The 16,215-nt window shown below is 37.0% G+C and overlaps 1 protein-coding gene across 3 annotated transcripts in view; it reads left to right on the top strand.

Moving 5' to 3' along the window:
- The window catches only part of BRMS1L (BRMS1 like transcriptional repressor), a 50,470-nt gene extending 34,522 nt beyond the window's left edge, over nucleotides 1-15,948 (top strand). For all 3 annotated transcript variants that reach the window (XM_032242522.1, XM_032242524.1, XM_032242523.1), the window contains 6 exons: nucleotides 5,380-5,476; nucleotides 6,958-7,041; nucleotides 8,332-8,396; nucleotides 9,120-9,159; nucleotides 11,792-11,918; nucleotides 14,269-15,948. In XM_032242522.1, the coding sequence (XP_032098413.1) occupies nucleotides 5,380-5,476; nucleotides 6,958-7,041; nucleotides 8,332-8,396; nucleotides 9,120-9,159; nucleotides 11,792-11,918; nucleotides 14,269-14,386 (531 nt within the window). In that variant the 3' untranslated portion in view covers nucleotides 14,387-15,948. The remainder of the gene's footprint in view (nucleotides 1-5,379; nucleotides 5,477-6,957; nucleotides 7,042-8,331; nucleotides 8,397-9,119; nucleotides 9,160-11,791; nucleotides 11,919-14,268) is intronic.
- Nucleotides 15,949-16,215: the final 267 nt, after the last annotated feature.

Below are 16,215 nucleotides of genomic sequence, written 5' to 3'. Positions count from 1 at the left end.
CCTAACTTGTTTATCAATTGCTTCTGGAATTTACCGCATTTTTTTTTTTTTTTTTTTTTTTAAGAGATGGGGTTTGACCCTGCTGGTTTTGAACTCCTGACCTCAGGTGATCCACCCTCCTCTGCCTCCCACAGTGCTGGGATTACAGGTGTGAGCCACTCTGCCTGGCCAAAAAAATTTTTTTTGTAGAGATGGGGTCTTGCTGTATTGCCCAGGCTGGTTTTGAACCCCTGGCCTCAAGTGATCCTCCTGCTTTGTCCTCCCAAAGTGCTGGGATTACAAGTGTGAGCCACTGTGCCTGGCCGTCATATTTCTAAATAAAGCAGTTTTAGATATTATCTATTGGTTTCCTATTATGGAAGCTGAGGATTCTTCTGTTCCATTCTTCTAATACTGTTGTGTTATAATTTTTGTTTTAAATTATAAATAATGTTCACTGAGTCAAGAGTTACATTATGTTTAAAATTTTTCTTAGCCGGGCGCGGTGGCTCAAGCCTGTAATCCCAGCACTTTGGGAGGCCGAGGTGGGTGGATCACGAGGTCAGGAGATCGAGACCATCCTGGTCAACATGGTGAAACCCCGTCTCTACTAAAACTACAAAAAATTAGCTGGGTATGGTGGCGCGTGCCTGTAGTCCCAGCTACTCAGGAGGCTGAGGCAGGAGAATTGCCTGAACCCAGGAGGCGGAGGTTGCGGTGAGCCGAGATCGCGCCATTGCACTCCAGCCTGGGTAACAAGAGCGAAACTCCGTCTCAAAAAAAAAAAAAAAAAAAAATTTTTCTTGTGTATTTTTTTAAACCTTGGAATTAATAATTGCTTCATTTATAGTTTGTTAGTTTTTTCTGTTTATCAGTTCTTCCCACAGACCATAGTAGATCTTTGAAGGCCTTCTAATGCTGTTTTCTTTTTTAATTAAACTAAACATGTATAGTTTTATTGATTTTTCGTGAAGCCTGAGTATTCCGCAAAATAAAAAGCATGTTACTTAATGGACTCAAGAAAAGTAAAAAAAAAAAAAAGCACTAGACCTCTCATAAGTTTTCAACTATATGAAGATTTAAACTCATGTCCAGTAAAGGTCAAAACTGGTTCTCATTTTAAAGTTAGTTGTAAACAGTGTCTTCTTATGACTTCTAGAATGACTTAGAAAAGCCCCTCATATTTGCTTCTTTCAGATACTGAAGTCCTAATGCTGTTTTCTCTGTGATCGAATGCATCAGATAATCCATCAGCCTCCTTTTCTTCTGAAGGGCTTCCTCCTGGAAGCAACCCTTCTATCCCTCCTGTCCCCATCCTCTTGCTTCATCTTTCAGATAGAGGCCAGTTGCATCTGTCTTCATGGGACATCTTTTTACCAGAAACCTTTATGTCCCCTTCCCCTCTCCTCTGTTAGCATCTTATTTTCTCCTTAAGTTTGTAGAGTGTATCTTTCAGTAGCATTCTGAGATTGGATTTCTAGAAGTAAGTTTTTTGAGACTTCTTGTATTGCTTATCGATTGCTTTATAATAAATTACCTCAAAACTTAGTGGCTTAACACAACAATAAACATTTATTATTTTGCAGTCTCAGTGACCGGGAATTTGGGAGCAACTTAGCTGGATGGTTCTAGCTCAGGGAATCCCACGAAGTTGCAGTGAAGAGATCAGTCAGGGATGCAGTCACCTAAAGGCTTGATTGGAGGCTGGCAGATCTGCTTCCAGGGTGGCTCACTCACAGGCTGGCAAGTTGTTGCTGGGTTTTGGTGAGAAGCCTTAGTTTTCTCCATAAGCAGATTGAGTGTCCTCATAACCTGGTGGCTCGGTTCTCCCAGACTGTGTGATCCAAAATAGCAAGATGGAGGTGACTATTTTTTGTGACCTAGATTTCTGTCACACTCTGTTCCTTAGAAGTCAGTTGCTACATCCTGGTTCTAATCTTTTTTTTTTTGAGACAGAGTCTCACTCTGTTGCCCAGGCTGGAGTGCAATGGTGTGATCTCGGCTCACTGCAACCTCTGCCTCCTAGGTTCAAGTGATTCTCCTGCTTCAGTCTTCCGAGTAGCTGAGGTTATAGGCACCCGCACCACACCTGGCTAATTTTTGCATGTTTTTAGTAGAGATGGGGTTTCACCATGTTGGCCAGACTGGTCTCAAACTCCTGAATTCAAGTGACCTGCCAGCCTCAGCCTCCCAAAGTGCTGGGAGTACAGGCATGAGCCACCATGCCTGGCCTGTCCTACCAGTTTTCAAGAAAGAGGGTTAGTCTCTACCATTTGAAGTTAGGAGTGTCAAAGGATTATCATTTTGATTCCTTATTCTTTGTACATGACCTGTTTTCTTCCTAAATACATTTAGGATCTTCTCTTTACTCTTGTCTTGGTATTGTGGGTTAGTGAGATGATATGCTTTGATGTGAGTCTTTTTTTCATTGATTGTACTGGATACCTAGAGGAACTTTTAATTTTATGTATTTATTTATTTGAATTTTTAAGAGACAAATTCTCTATTGCCCAGGCTCAAGTGCAGTGGTGCAATCAGCCCATTGCAGCCTCCAACTGCTGGGCTCATGCAGTCCTCCTGCCTCAGTTCCCTGAGTAGCTGGGACTACAGGCCCACACTGCCATGCTCAGCTAGTCTAAAAAAATATTTTTTAGAGATGGAGTCTCACTGTGTTGTTGAAGCTTGTATCAAACTCCTGGGCTCAAGTGATCCTCCTGCCTCAGCATCCCAAAGTGCTGGAATTATAGATGTGTGTCACTGCGCTTGGCCAGATGAACCTTTTAATAAAAAAACTCGTGTCTTCAGTTCTTGGAAATTTCTTTATATTGTTTCTTTAATATTTTCTTGTAGCTTTCATTTTATGAATTTAATTCTTTAGTCCATTTACTTTCACATATAATGTAAATTATACATAATGGAAAGCAAAAATTATTCAGGATATAATTAAACTCATTTTTCTTTTTTTTGAGACAAAGTCTTGCTCTGTCACCCAAGCTGTAGCGCAGTGGTGCCATCTCGGCATCCTGCAACCTCTGCCTTCCCAGTTCAAGCGATTCTAGTGCCTCATCCTCCCAAGTAGCTGGGATTACAGGTGCCTACCACCATGTCTGGCTAATTTTTTTGTATTTCTACTAGAGATGACGGGGTTTCACCTTGTTGGCCAGGCTGGTTTGGAACTCCTGACCTCAAGTGATCCACCTGCCTCCACCTCCCAACGTGCTAGGATTACAGGCATGAACCACCATGCCTGGCCTAAACTAATTTTTCTTTCGTCATTTATTGTTACCAGATTTCCAGATGATTTGAAAAGTTACCTTTGTCATTTCCCCATAACCAGGGTCTGTTTCTGAGTTTTAAAATTCTGTTCTGCATATTTTTGTATTCCAATGCAGTATACTTAAAAAAAAAAAAACTATTGTAGCATTTTAATGTGTCACTCTCTGATAATATTAGCCCATTAAAATCTTCCAGGCCTCCAGTCCTGATGAAAGTTGAGAATTGTGAGGTATCTAAGTCAGGGAACTGCCAAAGAGGAGTTGGTTCTGAACACAGGTCAGTCCAAAAATGGGAGCTTGGGGCCACTTTCCTGGGGCTCCTTAAAGTCGTCCTGCTGAGAAACAGCATAGGTGTCAGCCTGGGAAAGGGGTTATTAGGGAGCAGGATCAGTAATTGTAGATGTGGAGACTAGGGGGATGTGGGATCTTGAAATCAAACCTATACTTATGAGTAGTATTTTTTAAAAAAACCAAAATAACTATTGAACATGGAAATCTCTGCAGTCACCAAAGCAAGAAATTTTGCCCCCTTCTTTCGCAGGTATCTTTTAGCTGTTCCATTAGGGGTTCATTTTCTCTTCAGGGGAGCTTTTTGAGGGTCTTGAGAAGCTGCAGAAAAGGGAGATAACTTTCCAAGAAAAAGAGAAATAAGTATGAGAATGGATTCAAGGCAGTTCTACTTTAGAGTATACTTCTGATATCTTTAGAGATGCCTTCAATGCTTCAAACATTTCTGTTTCATTGTGGCTTTTAAAAAAATCGTAGTGATTAGTGGATTTTTTGAAGAATTTCTGCTTGGCCTAATTTATCAATAGGAAGAAAAGAGAATACGCCAATTAAATGTTCATATTCTTAAAAGCAAAAGGCTTATCACTCCAGCTCTGCATTTAGAGTCATCTTTGGATGGGAAGATTGGATTTATTTAAAGTTGCTACCATGATCTTGTGGAGGGGGACTGCTCTCCCTTTCTCTCTGATATTTTTCAAGTCTTGTAGCACAATATAGTTAAGGCTGGAATATTTCATAAGACTTTACTCAAAGGCAGGGGAACAAGCAAAAGGAAGTAAGCACAGAGAATAGCATGCAGTGAGACCATTTTTCTTATGAAAACTAGTTTTAGTTTTCAGCTTTGCTTTCTCCTTAGCTCCTGGCTTGCCTCAAATTGATACAAGCCATCTTTTCCCTGCCATTCAGGAAACGCTTCAAGCACGTATAGCTTCTAAATTTCAAACGCAAGAGAGAGGGCTTCATGATTGACACCAGGAATGCTGCCTACGTGGGTGTGGCTTATGTTTTCTACATGTAGTAATAGCCAACTATATCCCAATAGCTTTCACGAGACAGTCATATCTAGCTATGTCCAATCATCTAATATCCTTTACTAGAGATAAACATGGTCATAGGTTTTTTTTTGTGTGTAATTGATCTTTATATATTGTACTTATGTACACTTTATGGCTTTTTAAATTAGGGCTATGGTATTTATAATTAAAAACAATGGACTAGAGCTAGTAGGCCTGGGTTCTAGTCTATTTGCCAGTCTTGTCTGTTTTAGCAATTCAATCTTTCTATAGTTTTATGGAGAGATTTGGATATGATTAGTCTGTAATTTTATAATTTACACTATAATTGAATTATTTTAAATAATTATAAAATTTATACTTGAATCTTTCTCTTTGCCTCTATTAATATGATGCTGAAATATTAGTGAGGCATAATGGACCAATTATTATTCCTGTGAGAAAATATAATCCATTTTATAATGATATACTTTATAAGAAAACTTTTCCATTATGGTGACAGGTGGGACCTGCTTATATTTAAAAGAGGTCATAGGCGTTTGCTATGAGTTTTTTATAAAGTAAATATTTACCTTTAAATGTACCTCACACATAATTTAGATGTTCTTACACAGAATGTAATTGCATGTAGTTAAATCTATGTATAGATTCTATATTTTCTAGTTTATTTCTTTCGTGTATTTGACATTTCCTCTTTAAAATTTTTAATTGAATTGAAAAAGCAAACAAAAGCATCATATAGTGAAGTACTTTATTTGGTACTCTTAGTTAGGATACACCAATTTTTTTCTTTCTACTTAAGTATAATCTGTTTTTCTCCCCAGAGTGAAAAGCTGTTGTTATATGATACAGTCCAGAGTGAACTAGAAGAAAAGATAAGAAGGCTTGAAGAGGATAGGCACAGCATTGACATTACCTCAGGTAAGGAGAATGTTATGATTGTGATGTTTGAGTGGCACCAAACCTTTGGTTTACTGCAGTGTCTCATCATATCTTAGTCTTCTAATATTAATATTATGTAAATTAAATGTCCCAGCAAAAGAGGAACAGGAAAGAGCTCTAAAAAATTTCATGCGATTGTGATTATATTGTTACTTTAATTTGAATTCACACTTTAGAAAGATGTAAAAAATGAGGCCGGGCGCGGTGGCTCAAGCCTGTAATCCCAACACTTTGGGAGGCTGAGGCGGGTGGATCACGAGGTCAAGAGATCGAGACCATCCTGGTCAACGTGGTGAAACCCCGTCTCTACTAAAAAATACAAAAAATTAGCTGGGCATGGTGGCGTGTGCCTGTAATCCCAGCTACTCAGGAGGCTGAGGCAGGAGAATTGCCTGAACCCAGGAGACGGAGGTTGCGGTGAGCCGAAATCGCGCCATTGCACTCCAGCCTGGGTAACAAGAGCGAAACTCCATCTCAAAAAAAAAAAAAAAAAAGAAAGATGTAAAAAATGGAGCACATGACAAGGGACAAAACAGAAGTATGACAGGAACCTCCTGGAAGAATAGTATCCGGGCTGGGCATGGTGCTGCATATCTATATCTGTAGTCCCAGCTATGCAGGAGACTGAGGCAGGAGCATCCTTTGATCCCAGGAGTTCGAGATTGTAGTGAGCCTTTCCAGACTGGCTGACCCTGTCTCCAAAAAAAGAATAGTATTGGAGTTAGGTGCAGTATATGTTTTTCCCTGTAAGTCTTGAAAGACTGTCATGTGGAAGAAGGAATGAAAACCTTTTTGACATCATATAAGGCAGGACAAACCTGATAGAAGTTATAGGGAGGTAGATTTTTGTTTCAGAAAAAGGAATAATTATCAAAGATTATATCAGTCCCTTGTGAAACTGGCTTTTTCAGGGTATTATGGAAAGGTTTTCTGCATTGAGTTGAAGGTCTACTAGATTATCCTACAGTTCTTGAGTATATGTTACTTTATCTGTTATAAATTTTACTTCTCTATAGAATAGGCATGGTAGAGTCAGATAAGCTGAGCTCTAGTACCAGTGCTCCCTCACCTACTAGTCGGGTGACCATTGACAGTTACTTCACTTTTCTAAATCAGTCTCCTTGTCTGTAAAAGGGAAGTAATAAGAATACCTACCTCAGTGGTAGCTTTGAGGATTAGGTGAGACAATGCATGTAATACACATTTTACAAAGTGCCTAATAATATGCTAATCAGTTCTTAGTCGTTAAGTGCCAAATTGATTTTTGCTTTAATAAAGGTGAAGGAAAACTTAAAGACATAGCTGCTCATGAAATTATGTACAGCTTAATGTATATATACCCAGCTGCCAATGAAGTTTTGTACATTTTTATATGTAAACAGCCACCATAAAATTAGAGTCTTTTTTCTTCCTTTGTTGACTGGAAACCTGCTAATACTTAATCCTTATTTACCTACCAGAGCTGTGGAATGATGAGCTTCAGTCAAGAAAAAAGAGGAAGGATCCTTTCAGTCCTGACAAAAAGAAGCCAGTTGTTGTTTCAGATATCCTTTTCCAAATTTTCTGTTTTCTTCCCCTTGATGTACATTTTTCCATTGTGCATGCCTTTATAACTTTTATTTGTAAACATTGACTTTATTTGCATAATTCTGTAATAAGCAAAAGATGATTTCTTTATAAAACTGATTGAAGACAGAGGATATAGTATATAGTTTAGGTCAAGAGAGGTGGGAGAGAAGAAATTCAGTCATGATCTCAACTTTGAAAATTCATATGGCTTGTGGTTCACCAAGGGCTTTGATGTGAAGCAGCTGTTTAGTATACAGTATGATTGTTTAATTCTCATGTGTCCTTCTTTTTTTTTGAGACAGGGTTTTACTGTGTCACCCAGGCTGGAGTAAACTGGCACAATCGTGGCTCACCTTAGCCTCGGCCTCTCGGGCTCAGGTGATGATCCTCCCAACGCAGCCTTCCAAGTAGCTAGGACTACAGACACGTGCTACCCACTGGGCTAATTTTTGTATTTTTTGTAGAGATGGGGTTTTGCCATGTTGCCCAGGCTGGTCTTGAACTCCTGGGCTCAAGCAATCTGTTCACATCGGCCTTCCAAAGTGCTAGTATTACAGGCATGAGCCACTGCACCTAGCCTCATGGGTACTTTTAAAAAATATATTTTGGCCAGACATGGTGGCTCACGCCTATAATCCCAGCACTTTGGGAGGCTGAGGCCGGCAGATCACGAGGTCAGGAGTTCAAGACCAGACTGGCCAACGTGGTGAAACCCATCTCTACTAAAAAATACAAAAGTTAGCTGGGCATGGTAACTCATGCCTGTAATCTCAGCTACTTGGGAGGCAGAGGGTAGGAGAATTGCTTGAACCGGGACCCAGGAGGCGGAAGTTGCAGTGAGCCGAGATTGCGCCACTGCATTCCAGCCTGGGCTACAGACCAAGGCACCATCTCAAAAAGATATATATATTTTTTAATGTTTCCAAAATTGGACTGTAAATATGTATATTCAGTTTTGGCATTCCCTATGGTACCATCCCTCTATCCCCATCTGTTCCCATCTACCTTACAAACCAGTGATTAGGTTAGTGATATATATTATAATCAATGATATCATAGAATTAAGGGCATGTGGTTATGACATTGGAAGTTCTAGACTGTATTTATGCTGGTACTAAGTGGTTGAAGAATAACTTGAAGTCAGAATTTAGGATGCCAGATAATTATGTCCATAAATTATTGTTCCATTCTCTGAAATGTAGAACTTTGGAAATATAATTCAAAGTGTGATATTCTTACAGCTAAATTGACCTTGACTTTTTAACGTCCATATATAGTTTATATGCTGCAAGATCTTGATATTCTTGAAGACTGGACAACAATTAGGAAGGTATGATTAAAGAGCTGTGGAACACAAGTATATTTTTATAGTCTTTTTCAGATTCTGTGATTTTTTTTTTAATCAGTACATCAAAATATTATTGTGAATATGCTTTGCTTTTGCAACATTTTTCTAAGGCAATTTAATACAATTGACTGTGAACTACAAGGAGTTTTTAAGAATTAGAGACATGCCAGCAGTTTGGTTGTATTTTTTCTATAATAATGTAATTAATAATGTATGAAAAAGTCCAAAAAACATTTATTTAGTTTGCCTAAAAATAATATCACCACCTGTACCTAGTACTTTGGCTGGTCCTGGCTTATAGAAAACATTCGATAAATATTTCAAAAGAACATTTGAACCCTTATCATGTGTCTTGCATCCTGTCATTAAACATTCAAGAATTATAGGCTTTTCTGTGCTTGCCTGAAAGTGGAGGCTTATTTTCCATATTACATTCTTTCATTTTTGTAAATTTCTTAGTTGAGAATTAGAGATTATTTCAGGCATTGAAAACACGTCTAGGAGAAATTGTTATCCATCATATTCATTGTGGTCTTAGACATTAAAAATTTATTAGAGCAGTTAATGGTTATACTTTACTGTCTTTGTTATGGAGTTAATCAGTAGTATTGTATATATTAAATAGATACCAAAATATATTTTCAGTCTGAACTCAGACTTTTTTCTTCCTTCTTTTTTTTTTTTTTTTTTTTTTTTTAAATTAAGGCAATGGCTACATTGGGGCCACACAGAGTGAAAACGGAACGTAAGTCATTTATTCTGAGATGAGAAATACTCTCTTTGGAGACTTGTTGAATCAGGGTTGTTAAATCATCTACATACTAAAGAACTCTCCCATCAGTGGTTTTATTTCATCAATGAAACACTGTACCTGGAATTATGAGGAATTCTTCTGGAGTCATTAATTCATGTAAAAGTTTTGAAATTTCTGAATGTGGTATAATTCTTTCAGTGTTCAGCTACATTACTATTGCTAATAATGGATAAGTAACTCAAAAAGTATTTATGCAGTGTTTTTTATGGGCTCTGTAATTCTGTAGAGGAGGTATTTGGAATTTGTGGATTGGCTTCAGAGATTCTGTGAATCCCCTGAAATTATGTGTAAAATTCTGTGTGTGCATTTTCTGAGGAGAGATATCGGAATGCTGACATTTACACATTCTGATATGCCTTAGTAAAATTCATATCAATTACACTTCCTTGATTTTTTTTTTGAAAGTCTAAAATCACTGTCAAAATGTGATAGACATTAGTGTTTAGGGTAAGTTTCTCTGTTTCTGCCTTCTTTCACTATAGGTGAGATTTCCTAATCCTTCTAAAGATAATGAAGCCAGATTAAAAAGAAAAACATATTTGAAATACTTAGGAAAGGAATTTCTAGTCACATTTAAACAGATAAAGTAATCTATAAGAGACCAATTTCTGTTTTAGGCTGAGCATGGTGGCTCATGCCTATTGTGATCCTAGTACTTTGGGAGGCCAAGGCCGGAGGATCACTTGAGCCCAGGAGTTTGAGACCAGCCTGGGCAAGATGGCGAGACCCCATGTCTAAAGAAAATATAAAAATTAGCTAGGTGTGGTGGTGTGTATCTGTAGTCCCAGCTACTAGGGAGGCTGAGGTGGGAGATCACTTGAGCCCTGGAGGTTGAAGCTCCAGTGAGCCATGATCATACCACTGCACTGGGCAACTGAACAAGATTCTGTCTCTAAGAAAAAAAAAAAAATTCTGTTTTATCTTTAACCCAGTAATTCCTTTAAACTTTATATTATATGAGGAAATTGCAGCAGCATTTGCCCTGGGGAATTAACTGCCAGGGCAGCTGCCTCGATCTGTAGAGCAGTGGTTCTTTTTTAAATAGAGATGAGGTTTCACTTTGTTGGTCAGGGTGGTTTCGAACTCCTGACCTCAGGTGATCCACCCACCTCGGCCTCCCAAAGTGCTGGAATTACAGGTGTGAGCCACCACGCCCAGCCAGAGCAGTGATTCTTAACATTTTTGGGTCATAGATTCCTTTTGAGAATCTCGTTATCAGTTGAGTGTGTCTCTTTCCCACTCTTGTTGTCTTCAGCATTGTATCCTATTAGTTTTTTTATAGCACTTAATTTGTACTTTTTAATTTTGTCTATCTCCTGACTGGATTGTAAGCTCCACAAGGCTACAACCATATCTCTTTTAGTCACAGTTTTCCTCGCAGCATACTTCCTTTTTTGTTTTTGTTTTTTTTTTTTTCTTTTGAGATGGAGTCTTGCTCTGTAGCCCAGGCTGGAGTGCAGTGGTGCAATCTCGACTTACTGCGGCCTCCGCGTCCCGGGTTCCGGTTCAAGCAATTCTTCTACCTCAGCCTCCCAAATAGCTGAGATTACAGACATGAGCCACCGTGCCCAGCTAATTTTTTTTTTTTTTTTTTTTTTTGTAGTAGAGATGGGATTTCACCACGTTGACCAGTCTGGTCTTGAACTCTTGACTTCGTGATCCACCTGCTTCAGCCTCCCAAAGTGCTGGGATTACAGGCATGACCCACCGTGCCTGGCCTTACTTCCTTGTTTATAGGAAGTGTTTAGACAACATTTGTTGAATGAACGAATGAATGAATGAATACACCAGACAGTATTTTAGGCTCTGGGGATACAATGGTGAAAAAGATGGGCCTCCTGGAGCCTCTTTAGGGGAGGTGGAATCATATACATGTCTAAACAATTAAGAAGATAGTTACAGGTTATAGCAATTACTCTAAAAGAACTGTGCAGTTGAGATAACAATTAAATGAGGAGTGGGTAGAGTGGTTAGGAAAGACCTCTCCAGAGCTGACATTTGAATGACTTCATGGTATTCTTTTGACGACGCGTTTCCATAAAAAACATTTTTTTTCGTGTGTGAGTTATCTGACTAATGCCAGATGATTTCTGGAATTTAAAAATAGAAGTTCTACTTAGGACATTTCCTTTTTAGAATTAAAAGCCTTGGGAACTCTTGGACCATGTATTAAACTCTGCTTCTTTGGATATGTCAGATGCCTGCAGGGGAAAAAATAAAAAGTATGATTTTCATTTGAAATTGGCAATTGATAGTTCAAATAATACTTAAAATTAGCACTAATTAGCACTAATTATTGATAACATACTTGCCTCCCTTTCTGGTAATTAATTGATGATTTATTGTTCATTGTTTAGCTTTGCTTAGTAGTTATATTAAAAACTTACTGATTATGTGAAAGAATATAATAAATCTTTTTATTACATTTTAGGTTTGTTATTTAAGAAATATTTTTAATCCTTTTTTACATATGCATGGATTGGTGTTAATTCTTAATATTCTGACCCTTTGTTCTTCTGACAGTGTTTTATTAATATAACAGTTTTTGAACTGATTCTTTTAGCACCTGTGAAACTGGAAAAACATCTGCACAGTGCTAGATCTGAAGAGGGAAGACTATATTATGATGGTGAATGGTATATACGTGGACAGACAATATGTATTGATAAAAAAGATGAATGTCCTACAAGGTAAAAAAGCCTTTATTATTTCAGCGTTGCTCAGTATTGTCATTTACAACATTGTTGTCAATGAAATATTTTCAGCCTCTGTAGCGCACCCATAATACATCATTAGTTGCCTGTGGATTCTTTTTTCACTTGATATATGGCTTGATTACATGTGTGTGCAGCAGGGTTAATATTTATAAACCAGACTTCATGTTAAGTTTATGAACACAAACTTTAATATAAGTAGAAATGTTGAAATCATTTAGCCAGGTAATTATCCTGTTTCTTAATTGTTATAGTAGGTGAATTGTTATCCTGCTATAGTGACCCTTAAATCAGACTGTTAGGAATTTTTGATGGACCTAGTAATCTTTAACTTTTTTGGATGTGTTACATTATTTTAAATAAAAAGAATTTGTATCAATTAGAATAGGAAATAAATGGAAAATTAACAAAAACCTTAAGAGTAATAGTAATTAAAGCATAACCTAGGGCTGGGTGCAGTGGCTCACACCTGTAATTCCAGCACTTTGGGAAGCCAAGGCAGAAGGATCGCGTGAGGCCAGGAGTTCAAGACTAGCTTGGACAACTTGGTAAGACCCTGTCTCTACAAAAAAAAAAAAAAAAAAAATTAGCCAGATGTGGTGTGGAGGTGTGTGCTTATAGTCCTAGCTAGCTACTTGGGCCAGAGGATCGCTTGAGCCCAGGAGTTTGAGGCTGCAGCAAGGTATCATTGCACCACACCACTGTACTCCAGGCTGGGCAACAGAGCGACACCTTGTCTCTCTAGCAACAACAACAACAACAACAACAAAGTATAACTTGAAAACTGCCTTTTAAAAGTCCCAATACTATGTCTAGGTTTAAATAAAGTTTATATAACTATTGTATAGTCTTTTAAGTTTTATCTGGTTGTGACCTTTTGAAAATATTGGTTAATCACCTTTCATTCTCCAGTAATGTAGGATTTTATTCTCAGAGTAGTAACCTTCTGTAGTAACAAAATATGGTTTTGTAGGTATCAGTGGTAAATAAAAAAATTTGAGTTTAGTATACAGTATGCATTTTCCAAATACAGTGGTTTTAATTGTAAGAGTATAATTTTGTCTTTAAATTTTTAGGATTCCAGGAACATTGTGTATAATAACTTTTCTCATAGAAGCTCATTGAGCTCACTACAAGTTTATATATGATACTCCTGGATTCTTCTATTTATGTTACTGCTTTTGAGATATTTTACTACTACTTAGCATAAAAGTAGTTTACGAAGAGATGAGGCCAGGTGTGCTCTGCCTGTAGTGATCCCAGTACTTTGGGTGGCCAAGGCAGGAGAATCACTTGAGCCCAGGAGTTTGAGACCATCCCTAGCTGGTCTCTTTGTAGAGAACCCCATCTCTGCAAAGTAAAAAAATTACCTGGGTGTGGTGGCATGTACCCTTAGTCCTAGCTACTTAGGCTGAGGTGAGAGGATCACTTGAGTCTGGGAGTTTTGAGCCCTGATCTTGCCCCCGCATTTCAACCTGGGTAACAGAGAGACCCTGTCTTAAATAAATAAATAGCATTCTTTATAAAATAAATAATTAGGCCGGATGCAGTGCCTCACGCCTGTAATCCTAGCACTTTGGGAGGCTGAGGCAGGCTGATCATGAGGTCAGGAGTTCAAGACCAACCTGGGCCAATATTGTGAAACCCCGTCTCTACTAAAAATAAAAAAATTAGCTAGGTGTGGTGGCAGGCACCTGTGTTCCTAGCTACTCAGGAGGCTGAGGCAGGAGAATCACTTGAACCTGGGAGGTTGAGGTTGCAGTGAGCCAAGATTGCCTCACTGCACTCCAGCCTGGGCAACAGAGTGAGACTTTATCTCAAAAAAAAAAAAAAATAATAATAATAATAATTAATTACAAATCTATTTAAAGAAATAGATTTTCTTATGTAAAGACTGGTAGTGCAAAAAAAAAAAATTGGTAGAAGTACCGTAGATGGTTTGATATTGGGAATTAGTGATAAGCCTTTGAAAGATTTCCTACAGCCAAGGCTGATGTGAGTTACAAGTATAATACTATGTAAGTAGTGCTTTTAGCTCCAGTTTTTTTTTTTTTTTTTTCCCGAGAGATGGGGTGGGGATGGAATAGGAAGGACGTGCATTTAATAGTTCTAATAGAAAGTAAATTTTACCAACTCTATTAAGCAGTGTTGTTGAATGTGTTATTTTTGGCAGCATGCACTGCTAAGCAGCATTCTGGTAAAGACAATTATGTACATGCTGAGTCAACTGTTGTAGGCCAGGTTATTTTGGTTTTATAGGTAATAATCTAAAATGAATTGAGGAGACATATTGTAATTCATTCATTCATTTTTTTTTTCTTTTTAGTGCTGTAATTACAACAATTAACCATGATGAAGTTTGGTTTAAGAGGCCTGATGGAAGCAAATCTAAGCTTTACATTTCACAGCTGCAAAAAGGAAAATATTCAATTAAACATTCGTAATCATGATTTAAGTGTTATCTAAATTTACCTTATTAGTGTTACCAAATGTAATGTGCCATGAGATTAAAAAAATGTATTCAATAATTTAATATTCTCACTGAATCATGAGAGAATGTGTATTGTAGGTAGTACTCTAAGTAGATCTCATTGATACATTATTAAAAAAAAAAACAAAAATTTTATCATGATCCTTACATTGATTTGCCTCTGAGGTCTGATGACCAATAGGTATACTGTATATGGTAGGGGTTTCTTTCTAAGCATTTTTCTTTGGTTCTTAAAAAAGTTATGCAAATTTGTCTTTAGTAAACTATGACTACATTTATCTGCAATTTAAAAAATTTTCCATATCTTTGTCATTCATTGTGTGTTTGTAAATAAGACTGATAAAATGTTTCCTATAAATGGTTTGTACTAGTACATTAGTGTTAAATCAGAACTGAAATTTAAACATATATATATATATGAGTATATATATATATATATATACACACACACACATATATATATATATATATATACACATATACATATATATATGAGGATGTATATATGGCATCATCAGCTTATTTAGAACTGATGGCCTTACCTTACAATCGTGTTTTACCCAAAATTAAGCTATTGGGTTTCAAAGCTGAAAGGAGCACTTTTGTAGAATAGCAATTTTCTTTTCCTCTCCTTGATTGTATGGTGGGGTGGTGACCTATTTTTACAAATTATATTTAATGAGTAAAATTAGTGTCAAGTGATAACATGCTTCTACCTGTATTTCTAGTGACCCTTTAGAGGCAGGTATTTATACCTGGTATTTATGATGCAGTATATAAATGGTGAACAGTAACTGACAGTATTGTGGTGCTTGCTGTACATGTCTGATCTTTTGAAACAGATTTTAGTAAGCATTTTCCAGAGGTAAAACTACATCCTTATTCTAATTTTATTCCTAGGGAAAAATAGACAGGGATCATTTCCTTGAATCTATTTCCAAATTAATATTTTTGTCTTTGGTATTTCTACACTTTAAGGCCATTTGGTGCAATTTAGAAAGTGTTGGCCTCCCTTCCCTTAGCCACATTTAAAATTAACTTCCAAAACCTCAGGAACAGTATAAAGAATAAAACCCTCAATATAGCAGCACAACTGGCTGTCGTATATATTTAGGGTACAACCAAATCAAGTATTCCTGGTGGTCATGTGCACTTTAATTTCTGTTACAATGAGAGTTAAGAGGATGAGGAAGAAATCTACTTATTAACACTTACTGAAGGAATATCTGCATTATTCCTTTTTTATTTTTTTTTAAATATTTTACCTCTGCAAACATCTTCTTGTGCAGATCACTACTTCACAGTTGCCAAATTTTAAAACACTTAACTTCTGAATTTCAGTATCAGTAAAGTTATATTACTTTATTCTGTTTCTAATTAACCTTAGCAAATGTACATAATGTCATAACCCAATAGTATTTGACAATACTTATGTATACAATGTTTGATAAGCATTTTTAATAAGATTTGTATTTTTAAATTTAGTATATAATAAAAAGATGTGTTTGAGTGTGATTTGTAGTGTCTTGGATTACTTATGTGTATTTAGTTCTTTTTATAACCTGTCCACTTCTAAGAAAGATTTGAATAGGTTTACATTAGTAGATATTGAGTGGGCCAGGTGCACTGGCTCATACCTGTAATCCCAGCACTTTTGGGGGGTGTATTTAGATGTTCAAGACAGCTAAGTTATACTTAATTTAAAAATATATGCATATATGTTGTACTCTACAATGTACTATGTAAGTTTTGGAATTCTAAATAGAAAATCTTTTTTTTAAT

The sequence above is a fragment of the Sapajus apella genome, unplaced genomic scaffold (genome assembly GCF_009761245.1).
Source record: "Sapajus apella isolate SASKATOON/1434 unplaced genomic scaffold, GSC_monkey_1.0 scaffold50, whole genome shotgun sequence".
Classification (NCBI taxonomy): domain Eukaryota; kingdom Metazoa; phylum Chordata; class Mammalia; order Primates; family Cebidae; genus Sapajus; species Sapajus apella.
This window is presented reverse-complemented; position numbering and strand designations above follow the sequence as displayed.